Raw genomic sequence first — 12,886 nt, 5'->3', positions numbered from 1 at the left:
AGAGATGCTGAAGCAGCTCTCTGTCTTACACCAGGGCTTTACTTATAATAAGGACCAGCAATATGGGCCAAGTATTTCCTTAAAGCTCCTCTATGCAGACCCTTAAGAGATTATTGACCCCCCCAAAAAAGGATGAACTAATCTGAGCAATGTTAAAAACAGAACAGATAATAAATTGTGAGGGAATCACTTAAAATTTATAAATAAATAAATAAATAAATAAAAACTTGAGTAGAAAATGCTGGCACTGATCTTACACATGTATTTTTAAAAAGGCACTCCATTCTTTAACTTTATATACCATAGTCCATATTAACTTTAAAACCATAGTCCGAAAAAACAAATGTTAGCAAAATATATTACATTTTAGAAATAAGCTTTTAAAAGAGATTGAAATATACTGGCCCAATGCTCCCAGTCTTCTCACATACTAAAGCCATCTAAGTTAGTGTTCAAAATTCTTGCTTATTGGTTGAAATAAAGATTCTTCTTTCCTCAGCTACAAGAACGGCAGCTCACTGATTTTTTTTGCCCATGATTACCAATGGAACACATGCCAAATACCTATCCAAAAAAGCATTATAACTTATGGTCCAATTCTCAATTTTGTTAGGTTTGACAATGGCATGAGGTGAACAGATAAAATAATTTGGCAAAACGCTGAGAATTGGTGAAGGTGGATAATGGGTACATAAGGACTCATACTATTTCTTTTGTGTATGGTCAGAATTTTCCAAGGGACCACGTTCATCAAGAAAGATGAGGACTCAGATAAACAGGAAAAAAAAAATTCCAAAGCAAAAATTAAGAAGTAAACCAAACCATAAAATACAAATGCCAATCAATGAAATAAAAATCTTTCTATAGGTCAGACAATGTTAGTATCTGCAAAATGTCACCGTTCTGGAGTTTCTTTCCCAAACCATAGCTGCAGGACAAGCATAAACCAGCTCTCTAAACAGGCAGAGATTCCAGAGTCCATGTGTTAGAAGCTGCTGCGACTCACGGCACAGCTTGAGTGTTCATTTGCTGCCTATTCAGCAAGTAAACAAAAGGGCAGGGAAAGACCCTCACGCCTGGCGTCATGCCAACATGGCAAAGAACGTGGGGCTTGGAAGACAAGTTGACAGGGTCTGAATCCAGCTTCCACCCTGCTTACCGAACATGGGAAACGCATGACAGCACTCTGACCCAACTGTTTCTTACCTTTCAAATGGTGATAATTAATTCTGTCTAAAGTGTACTGTCTGTCTAGCACATTGTAAGTGCACCATAATCAGAGGATATTATTATATTTTAAATTTTTAAAAAAGATTTTATTTGTCAGAGAGAGAGAGGGTACAAGCAGGGGGAGTGGCAGGGAGAGGAAGAGGCAGGCTCCCTGCTCATCGGGACTGTGAGCTGAGCCGAAGGCAAACGCTTAACCGACTGAGCCACCCAGGCGTCCCAGTGTATATTATTATTTTTTTTAAGATTTTATTTATTTATTCGACAGAGATAGAGAAAGCCAGCGAGAGAGGGAACACAAGCAGGGGGAGTGGGAGCAATACAACTGCATGTGTGTTAAGTATTTAAAATAGGACAATGGGTCATCCAGCCCCCTGCTTAGAAAGCGCTGATGTGGCAGACGCTTAACTGCTGTGCCACCCAGGCGCCCCCCAGAGGATATTATTTTAACAAAGAGATGGAAGAGGCAGAAACAATACAACTGCATGTGTGTTAAGTATTTAAAATAGGACAATGGGTCATCCAGCCCCCTGCTTAGAAAGCGCTGATGTACGAACACAAGGAACTAGACACACATGGTTAAAAACCCTCTCTGGGGGGGCCCCTGGGTGGCTCAGCCGTTAAGCGTCTGCCGTCGGCTCAAGGCGTTATCCCAGGGTTCTGGGATCGAGCCGCGCGTTGGGCTCCCTGCTCCGCTGGGAGGCTGCTTCTTCCTCTCCCACTCCCCCTGCTTGTGTTCCCTCTCTCACTGGCTGTCTCTCCCTCTCTGTCAAATAAACAAACAAACAAACAAACAAATAAATCTTCAAAAAAAAATACAAAACAAAACAAAACCCCTCTCCAGGGTTCCTGGCACTAGGACTCATTCCCAGGTATGACTCCAACTGCTTTGAGCAGTGATAACATGATTGCCATGAGAGTGAATTCAGATTTTGCTTATTAAAGTGAATTTATAGAGACGCATGGGTGGCTCAGTTGGTTAAGCGTCTGCTTTCAGCTTAGGTCATGATCCCGGAGTCCCCGGATCAAGTCCCAAATCCCAAATCGGGCTCCTTGCTCAGCAGGGAGTATGATTCTCCCTCTGACTCTCCCGCCTCTCACGCTCAATCTCATTCTCTCAAATAAATAAATAAAATCTTTTAATAAATAAATAAACAAAGTGAATTTCTAAAACCTTTATAATTACACTTTTTTTTTTTCTTGGTAGAGTTGAGAAACTGCAGAACACTCCTGCTTCTCCTTTAAAAGAAAAGATAAATTTTTATTTTCTGGTCTGCACACAGCCTTGAAATTCCATTTGTTTCTCTTTAATGTTTATTCCAAGAGCACCAAGATGCCAAACCTGAAGAAACCAATTATCTTAAAACCATTTTTGGTACAACTAAAAAACTAAGTGAAATCTATGTGTGAGTCCTATGACGCTGGTCTCCTTGCCAATCACAAAGGACTGGAACATAGCCAGTCTTGTGGGCCAGAGACACATATCAAATAGCACCAGCCGATTATAATGGCCAAATGAAATGGTGCCAGGGGCGCCTGGGTGGCACAGTGGTTAAGCGTCTGCCTTCGGCTCAGGGCGTGGTCCCGGCGTTATGGGATCCAGCCCCACATCAGGCTCCTCCGCTATGAGCCTGCTTCTTCCTCTCCCACTCCTCCTGCTTGTGTTCCCTCTCTCGCTGGCTGTCTCTATCTCTGTCAAATAAATAAATAAATAAAATCTTTAAAAAAAAAAAAAAATGAAATGGTGCCAGAGTGGCAAAGGGAGGTCAGGAAAAATTTTATGTAATAAGTTTTAAGCTGGGTTTGGAAATATGAATATGAACCAGATGGATGGAGGGAGGGAAAGGGTTTCCTACCATGTTCAGACATTCGGAGGCATGAAAACGTGTTACACTTGAGCAACACAAATTACCTGCGGCTGAAGCGTAAGCTGCAGAAGTCGGGGTGGGTGGTATGGAAAGTTACTTGGAAATCATCATTACAAAAAGCCTTAGATGTCAGCCTACAGAGACCCACTTAGATTTTTAGATTGGAGAATGACAAGATAGATTTCTTTTCATTTTTAAAGATTTATTTTTTTATTTTTTTATTTTTTGAGAGAGAGAGCAAGAGCAGGGCAAAGCCTAAATGTATTTTCAAAGGAGAACCAAAGCTCCCGCTGTTGCCTTCAACGTGGGAGGAAAAGGAGACAAGGAGGACTCCCAGGTTTTTAGTCCAAGTAACCAGATGCAGAACGGTAACCAAGTAACCTATCTGCTGAGACAGGAACACTGGGGAAGACATAGATGGAGGTGGAGAGAGCTAGAGTTTGCTTTTGAACAGACTAAGCTTGAGATGGCTATTAGATATCCAATAAACACCGTCAAGGATGGGGCGGCTGGCTGGCTCAGTTGGAACAGCATGTGACTCTTGCTCTTGGGGCTGTAAGAGCCCCACGTTGGGTTATACGTTACTTAAATAAAACTTAAATAAAAAAACTGTCAAGGAGACTGTTGGATATAGAAGTCTGGAGGTCAGAGAAGATGCTGAGACTGGAGATATAATTCTGGGAGTCGCAGTACTGATAGCTATGAACCTGGGTAAGATCACCTTGGGAGAAGATACAGAGGGGAAGGTCTGAGGACTGACTCCCAGGGCTTTACAACACAAGTCAGGAAAAGGAGAAGCATCCAGCAAAGGGATTAGTTAAAAGTCAGTCGACAGAAAAAAAATCAAGTGGGTGTAATGTCCTAAAAGCTAAGTAAAGAAAATGTTGTAAGGAAGAAGGAATGTTGAATGGTGTCACGTGCCAATGAGTGGTCAGAAAAGGTGAGGACTAAGTCTACGGTGGCGTCAAGGAAAGTGATTTTCGAAGAGTGGAAGGAACAAAAGTGAGTGCAAGACAAGACGATGGCAGAAAAAGAGAAACAACGAATTTAGGGACTATTATTAACTCATTATTGATACTACGTGCTGTTATTCACTCTTAACTGGTTTGCTGAGGAGGAAACAGAAAAGATGAGTGGTGGCCAGAGGAAGAAGCGTGGTTGAGACAAGGTTTTAGGAAGCGAGCTAGCACAGCGCATCTGTAACCAAGCGAGAGCTGCCAGCTCACCAACTATGACGCGAGGCCAAACACGGTGAGGACATGGGATCCCCTAGGCAGGCAGCCTGGCCTCAGGTGCCAGTAGCTTTAGTCCAGCCACTGTCCTGGGTGGGAAGGCAGGGTACATGGGCAGATGGCTAAATGAAGGTGAGAGGTGAGAGGTGATGGAAAGTTCTTTTCTGGTAACTTTATTATCTCCATGAAACAAAGAGCCAGGGTTTTCCTGAGGGTAAGTCATGAGGATATGTAGGCAGTTTCAGAATGAATCACACAGTTTCCCCTGAAAAGAGACAGAGTGAATCGAATATAGAAATACAATAAAAATGCGAGGCAGCACTGAGGCTAAGTGGAAATGTCCAGGAGGCACTCAAAATAATGGTTCAGAAGGGCGCCTGGGTGGCTCAGTCATTAAGTGTCTGCCTTTGGCTCAGGTCACGATCCCAGGGTCCTGGGATCAAGCCCTGCACTGGGCTCCCTGCTCTGCGGGGAGCCTGCTTTGCCCTCTCCCACTCCCCCTGCTTCTGTTCCCTCTCGCTGTCTCTCTCCTGTCAAATAAATAATAAATAAAAATCTTTAAAAAAAAAAATATATATATAGTGATAATGGTTTGGAAATCAGGAGAGAATGCAGTGACAGAGAGACACTAACAAAGATTAGAGTACACTTAAAACCATGAAAACCGGGGAAAGACCAGGAGAATTTATAAGAACCTATGTTTTTTGTTTTTTTTTTAAAGATTTTATTTATTTATTTGACAGAGAGAGCATGAGCAGGGGGGAGGAGCAGGGGAGGAGGAGAAGCAGACTCCGCAGGGCTTGATCCCAGGACCCCGGGATCATGACCTGAGCCAAAGGCAGAAGCTTAACCTACTGAGCCACCCAGGTGCCCTGAAGCCTACGTTCTAACAACAGTTATGTAGCTGGCGGCACAGGAACCAGCAAAGAGTGACTGTGGTGGTTCTCATTCGAACTCTCTCTCTGTTCTACTTGACCCGAATATCCTTTTCTGATCTACAGGAGAGGCTGCCCCTTTTAATGAGCCAGTAAATCTGAGGTCTCTACCAGAGTTGTACCAAGTAACAGAATTAGCTGGAGTTTGCCCTACCATGAAATGCAGAGGGATCAAGGCCCTACTAATTTACTGGGCCAGCAATCCCTTCGGAAAACTCTGTGGGTGGCCAGCCTACCACTTTGCCCCTTTCTATCTTTATCCAATGGGCATGTAAATTTCTCTGTCCTTTTGAGAGCACCTCCGTGGGAAACAGCAACAAGGACCAATATCAGATGCTACCTGTGTCCCTGCTTGGTATTGTGCCTTGGACTGACAGTACCTTCTGTGGACTATCAGGCCCTCAGGTGGACACCCAGCCTTTGCTGGGGGCAGTCAGGACAGACGGAAACTCACAGTTTGAAAGAAAGAGTGAACAGCAAATTCAAATGCTAGCGAGGTCAAGTTGTATGAACACGGAGACGAGGTCAGACAATTAGGTGGTAACTAGGACCTTAAAAGGAAGAGTGTACACAACAGAATGGCTGAGAACTGAAGAGGAGATAAAAATCAAAACTGAGCACAGCCTCACCTTTGAAAACGTCTTGATGATAAAAAGAAGGGAAGAGATAAGCTTGATGGAATGGCAAAGAAGAAAGGATTTACTAGAACATTTAGGAGTCTGATAGAGTAATCACTACTTACTTAGCTTTTATTATGATTATCATTACTATTATTATTTCTTCTTGTTTTATGAGGGTTAAGGAAAAAACAACACCTTACTTTGCTTATGTGCTCAGGAGCTTGATCAGGAGTGTTGCTGAATTCTCCACCAATCTGGAGGTCACTGACACAGCAAATTGAATCCCTCAGCTCCGTGAGCTTCTGACTGCCCAATACCAGCATTGTCTGGTACGGCTTGTGTTCTTTGTGCTGAAAGTCAAATGGTAAATAAGTAAGTGCCCAGTTAGAGACGAAGCAATTAAACTGTAAATCCTGTCCTGACCAGATCTAAATGAAGTTCCTGGTTTTCTTAATTTAAGAAATTAAGATCCCCATAACTTAGTGTTGAGTTTTCTTAGATTCTGTATTTGTGGATTTGGAATCCATTAGTTACAGGCCCAAATTAATGACCAAAATTGTTTACATCTCCCCTGCGATTCAGAGCCCGGTCTCTGAAGCCACATCCTTGTTCTCACTCTCACACACCAAGCCAGTATTTCCCCTGTCCTCAATCAATGTAAGATCAGGTAGTGGACAACTAGGGACAGTCCCTAGACCCTCAAGCCTGCTGGAATTATTCAAACTAGCCAAGCCTGAACCGTTCGCCCTGCCCTGCCCATGGAAACCTCAATAAAGGCTGTGGCCTATGGCTTCTCCTCACTCCTTCTGCCTCCCGACTGTCACTGGTGCTTCCCCTGTGGCCCTGCAGCTGTGGCAGAGTTGCTCCTCTCAGGAAACGTAAGTAATAAACATCTCTCAACGGCACCGGCCTCTAGAATGGTCACTCAGCCACCTCCGCAAGTTAGGGTCCCACAGGCACTACTGAGACACTTGGTGCTATGGTCTGAATGGTTGTGTCCACCCCAAATTCAGACACTGGAATTCTAATGCTCAAGTGATAGTGTTAGGAGCTTGGGTCTTTGTGGGGGGCAGTGGTTAGGTCGTGAGGGTTGAGCCTCATGAACGAGATCAGTGCTCTTATAAAAGACCGCACAGAGTGCCCTAGCTCCTTCTGCCACCTGACAAGTCTGTGAGCTGGAAGAGGGCCCTCACCTGCCTGTGCTGGCCCCCTGAGCTTAGACCGCCAGCACCCAGAACTGGGACAAACTCCTGGTTACAAGCCGCTCAATCAGTCATACGTTGTTGCAGGAGCCGCAACGACGAAGATACTTGGCAACAGAACTTTTTTAGTTTAAGCTAAAGTTTATAATCAAGATGCTACTAAAAGGAATTAATTACCAAGAACCTTGGGAATATAACTTCACCTAGCAGCACTGTGTTTTATTTATTATTATTATTAAGTAGGCTCCACATTCAACCCAGGGCTTTAACTCACAAGCCTGAGATCAAGAGTTGGCCAATCTACACTAACAGAGCCACCCAGGTGCCCCAGCAGCAGTGTGTTTTAAAATTTCCTGCAAGGGGCGCCTGGGTGGCACAGCGATTGAGCGTCTGCCTTCGGCTCAGGGCGTGATCCTGGCGTTGTGGGATCGAGCCCCACATCAGGCTCTTCTGCTATGAGCCTGCTTATTCCTCTCCCACTCCCCCTGCTTGTGTTCCCTCTCTCGCTGGCCGTCTCTATCTCTGTCAAATAAATAAATAAAAATCTTAAAAAAATAAAATAAAATAAAATAAAATAAAATTTCCTGCAAGTTACCTCATTCACGTCAAACAATCTATACACTACTCTCATGTTACAGACCTAGAGGTTCAGTTGGATTGGTTTGGTTTGACTGGTAATTTCAGATCTTAATCAAACAAGGTAATTAGTACTAACAATGTCCCAGATGCTTCATTACTGACTATTCACAAATGCAATTCATGTATAGTAATATTTCAATTAAACCTTATCAAAGTTTGTGACATCTATATGGGGAATCAGGAATACACACACTCAGGGCTAGGACAGAGTTCTTTTTATGAGCAACCTCTAAGAAATTTCTGAATATTCCTGTTAACTTTCTGCATTTTCATCAAAGAAGAGCTGTCTTTAGTTAGACAACTTCCCAAGTATTCTGAATTGGTGAACAAAGGTTACCCTACTCCTTTACCAGTCACCTATTCTGTAAAAAACAAAAAAACTAAGAAAACAAACCCAAGAATTCACACAATTAGAATCATTGTGGATTTACATATACTTTCTGTTGTTTCCAGTGCAACAATTAGGAATAATGCATTCTAATATTATAGCTTACATAAAACAGCATATGTTTGCATTTCTTTTGAACCCTAAGAACGGCAACTCTTCAAATAATTAAACCCTTTGACAAAAGTCACCCATATTATCCATGAAATTCAAAAGGTTTTACTACTGACCTTATGAAATATAACAGGGTATAAAATATTCACAGATAGGATAAGCTCCCCTTCTTCAATCATGTCTGCTGGATTTTCAGGCTTTTTTCCTATGGCATGTGACTCCTGAAGGAGAAAAACAAGTAAGAAACCTTAAAATCACAGTGTGACTCAGCTACGAGGCAGTGTGGGCAAAAGCTGTAAGCAAGGGCTAGCGTCAGACAGCCGTGGCTTTAACTCCTAATTTTACTTCAAGAAAATTATTAAAACCTCTCTAAGCTTTAGTTTCATCTTTTGTTAAAAAAACCCAAAAAAACAAAAACAGAAAACACTCATTTTATAGAACTATTGCTGGGAATGTGTACATAAAGCATCTAATAATGGTTGGTACTAAATGCTTAGCAACTGATGATAAAACAGGAATATCCACTAAGGTTGGTATAACACTGGCATTTACAGTTGCTAAGAACACTTTTACATACCTCCTCTCATGTTATTACAAAAGCTGTCTGACAGATGCACAGAGGTTCAGACAGCAAGGTAAACCAGCAAGTTTGGATGCAAATGCATATCAGTCTGGCTCTAAAACCAACATTGTCTTGCTTTTTACAACATTATCACGTCTGTAATACCTCACACTTCTATTATGTGTGCACAATAACCATAAAATAGAGGTCCCCAGAGTAGACTAGTTAAGAAGTACAGGTGCAAAAATAAGATGGAGTGACAATATACAAAACGGCATAGTAGACAGCTCTAGAGATCAGTCCCTCCACCAAAGCAACCAGTAAGATGGAAAGAGAGATTGGAATCAATTATTTTGGAATTCTCTGGGGCGCCTGGGTGGCACAGCGGTTAAGTGTCTGCCTTTGGCTCAGGGCGTGATCCCAGCGTTGTGGGATCGAGCCCCACATCAGGCTCCTCCGCTATGAGCCTGCTTTTACCTCTCCCACTCCCCCTGCTTGTGTTCCCTCTCTCGCTGGCTGTCTCTATCTCTGTCAAATAAATAAATAAAACCTTTAAAAAAAATTATTTTGGAATTCTGGAACCTGATCGGTCAGTTACATCAACCATGAAAGTGCTTGATGAAAGGACAAGCTGCTGATCTTTCATTATTAAGCACAGAGTGCAAACCAACGACCATCTCCTGTTCCTCAGCCCCACTGCAGATGTGGAAATAAGGGCCCGTGTTCCTGAACAGATGGCTGATGCCATGACAAGCAATGAAGACCTTGTTCTCCCAAAACTGGGAGTTATTTTGGGTTCTCTGGTAAATGCCCTGATGGCCTGGTGTAGACACTTGCCAGGGTACTGGGCCTCCTGCCAGCAGTGGCCTCCCACAGCAGCAGCTACCGGGAAATTTAGAAACAAAGCCTTTTTTCTTTCTTTCTTTTTTTTAATTTGTGGAGGCAGACATTTAAGGAAATCTTGAAAAGGCCACTGGCTGCCCACAGAGATAAATGAAACAGAAATATCCATAACCATATACAACAAGGAGTACACCCAGCTCCAACAATCAACAAGTAAAAGAAATACTCTCATGGGGCTCCTGGGTGGCACAGCAGTTAAGCGTCTGCCTTCGGCTCAGGGCGTGATCCCAGCGTTCTGGGATCGAGCCCCACATCAAGGCTCTTCCGCTATGAGCCTGCTTCTTCCTCTCCCACTCCCCCTGCTTGTGTTCCCTCTCTCGCTGGCTGTCTCTGTCTCTGTCGAATGAATAAATAAATAAAATCTTTAAAAAAAAAAATACTCTCAGAACGTCCAGTATAGATTTGTTGTTCTCAACAAAAACAAAGTACACAAAGAAACAAGAAAATATGTCACATTCACAAGAAAAAAAAAATCTAACCACCCTTGAGGAAGCCCAGACAACTTGAGGAAGTTACCAAAGACGTTAAATCAACTGTTTTAAATGCACCCAGTGAGCTAGGAGTAGGACAACATATCTAAAGTCATAAAAGATAGAAAAAAACCCATTAACCAAGAATTCTATACCTGGCAAAACTATCCTTCAGGAATTAAAAAGAAATTAAGGCCTCTTCAGATAAAAAATATAAACTATGAGGGAGTTCATTACCCATAGGCTTTGTATAAGAAATGCTAAAGAGAGTTCTTCAGGATGAAATCAGGAGACACTAGACAGTAACCTGAATCCATAAGAAGAAATAAGGAACACTGGTAACGGTAACTACACAGGCAATATAAGCCAGAGCTACTGTACTTTTAGTTTATAACTTTTTTCCCAAAAGCAAATGCATAAAACAAGATTTATAAGCTTATGTTAAAAGACACATAAAGATGTGATCTGAGACAGTAACAACATCAGGGGAGAAGGACAGAGATGTATATAAGTGGAGTGTCTATCCTTCAAGGTACTACTGAAACAAAGTTGGTATTATTAAGACTAGGCTGTTATAATTTTAAGATGGTAATTGTAATCCACAAGGTAACCACTACGAAAATAAGCACACATGGGAAGTATACTTATTAGTACACATCATATGGAAAGAAGGAAAAAAAATACACCATAAAAATTCAACTGAATACCAAAAAAAAAAAAAAAAAAAAACAATAATAGAGGAACCAAGGAACGAAAGATAGGTATGACATACAGATACCTAAATGGTAGAAATAAATCCTCATCAGTAATTACTTTAAATACAGATGGGCTAAACTTTCCCATTAAAAAGGGAAAGACTGGCAGAATGGATTAAAAATATTTGATTATATACTCTCTGTAAGAGACTCACTTTAGACGTGAAGACACAAAGAGGTTGAAAGTAAAAAAATGGAAAAAGATATTCCACACAAATAGTAACCAAATGAAACCTACATTATTGTCAGACAAAATAGACTTTATTTCAGAAAAGGTTACAGGAGACAAAGGAGGACACTGTATATTGATAAAATATGCAATCCAAAAAGAAGATACAGTAATTATATACATATGTAGCTAACAAGAGAATGCCAAAATATATGAAGCAAAACTGACAGAATTGAAGGGAGAAATACAAGGGAGAAATACACTGTTCTATGATAATAGGTGGAAACTTCAATACCCCACTTCCAATAATGAATAAAATAACCACACAGAAAATTAATAAGGAAATAACATTACAAACCAATGAGACCTAACTGACATATACAGAACACTCCATCCAGTCTTCTCAAGTGCACATGAATGATTCCGAGACAGACCACCAAGTCTTATGAATTTGAAAGTACTGAAATCATGAAAAGTATATTTTCTGATTATAAATGAATAAAACTAGAAATCATAATAGGAAAAAAAAACTAAAAAATTCAGTGGAAATTAAACAACACACTCTTAAACAACCAATGGGTCAAAAAAGAAATCACAAGGGAAATGAGAAAATACCTTTAGACAAATGAAAACGAAAACAGAACATAAGAAACTTACAGGATGCAGTAAAAGCAAATAAAGAGGGAAACTTATAGCTGTAAACATCTGTATTAAAAAAGAACAATCTCAAGTTAATAACCTTACTGTATATACTAAGGAACTGGAAAAAGAAGAGCAAACTAAACCAAAAACTAGCAGGAGGAAGGTAACAATCAAAACTAATCCAGGAAAAAATAGGAAATCTGAGTATTAATGGTATATTGGTATAGTGATGATATAATGGTAAAGAGACTGAACAGTAATTAAAAACCTCTTAACAAAGAAAAGCCCAGGACTAGATGGTTTCACCGGTGAACTGTACCAAAGAATTAACATCAGTCCTCCTCAACGTCTTACAAGAAGTCTGAAGAAGAGAGAATACTTTTTCTTTTTTTAAATAGTAAGCTCTATGCCCAATGTGGGGCTTGAACTGATAACCCTGAGATCAAGAGTCACATGCTCTACCGACTGAGCCAACCAGAAGCCCAGAGGTAATCCTTTTTTTTTTAAAGATTTTATTTATTTATTTGAGAGACAGGGAGAAGCAGACCCCCCCTAAGCTGGGAAGCCGACATGGGGCTCGATCCCACGACCCTGGGATCATAACCTGGGTAAGAAGGCAGAGGCCCAACAACTCAGGCGCCCCCAGAAGGGAATACTTCTTTTTTTTTTTTAAGATTTTATTTATTTATTTATTTGACAGAGAGAGACAGCAGAAGGGAATACTTCTTAACTCATTCTATGAGATCAACCAAGTGGGATTTATCCTCAGGATGAAAGAGTAGTTCAACACTTGCAAATCAATGTGATACACCACACTAACAGAAGGACGGGAAAAACCCACATCATTATTTCACTAAAATGCAGAAAAAGAATGAGGAAATCCAATCCCCTTTCACAATAAAAGCACTGAATAGGAACAGAAGGGTACATCCCCAACATGATGAAGGACATATATGAAAAATCCACACTAAAATCATACTCAATGGTGTAAGACAATAAGGATGTGTACTTTGCCACTTCTATTCAACACAGTACTAGAAATTCTAGCTAGAACAATTAGATTTAAAAAAAAAAAAGGAAGGAAGGAAGGAAGAAGAGTGAATGAGCAAACAACTTAGAAAGAGTTATTTCTGTTTGCAGATGACAGGCATGATCTTCTACGT

General features: G+C 41.1%; 1 protein-coding gene across 4 annotated transcripts in view; it reads right to left on the bottom strand.

The window, feature by feature from the left end:
• Positions 1 to 12,886, bottom strand: part of SNAPC3 (small nuclear RNA activating complex polypeptide 3) — a 42,401-nt gene that overhangs the window by 14,556 nt on the left and 14,959 nt on the right. For all 4 annotated transcript variants that reach the window (XR_004626464.1, XR_004626463.1, XM_034663932.1 and 1 more), the window contains exons 4-5: positions 8,339 to 8,443; positions 6,083 to 6,232 (exon numbers count right to left, since the gene is read on the bottom strand). Coding sequence is in view for 2 of the 4 variants with exons in the window: in XM_034663932.1 (XP_034519823.1) it covers positions 6,083 to 6,232; positions 8,339 to 8,443 (255 nt within the window). In the remaining 2 variants the exon portion in view is untranslated. The remainder of the gene's footprint in view (positions 1 to 6,082; positions 6,233 to 8,338; positions 8,444 to 12,886) is intronic.

This window comes from Ailuropoda melanoleuca, chromosome 7, assembly GCF_002007445.2.
Source record: "Ailuropoda melanoleuca isolate Jingjing chromosome 7, ASM200744v2, whole genome shotgun sequence".
In the NCBI taxonomy this organism is placed as follows: domain Eukaryota; kingdom Metazoa; phylum Chordata; class Mammalia; order Carnivora; family Ursidae; genus Ailuropoda; species Ailuropoda melanoleuca.
Note: the sequence above shows the minus strand (reverse complement) of the source record. Positions and strands in the feature narration are given on the sequence as shown.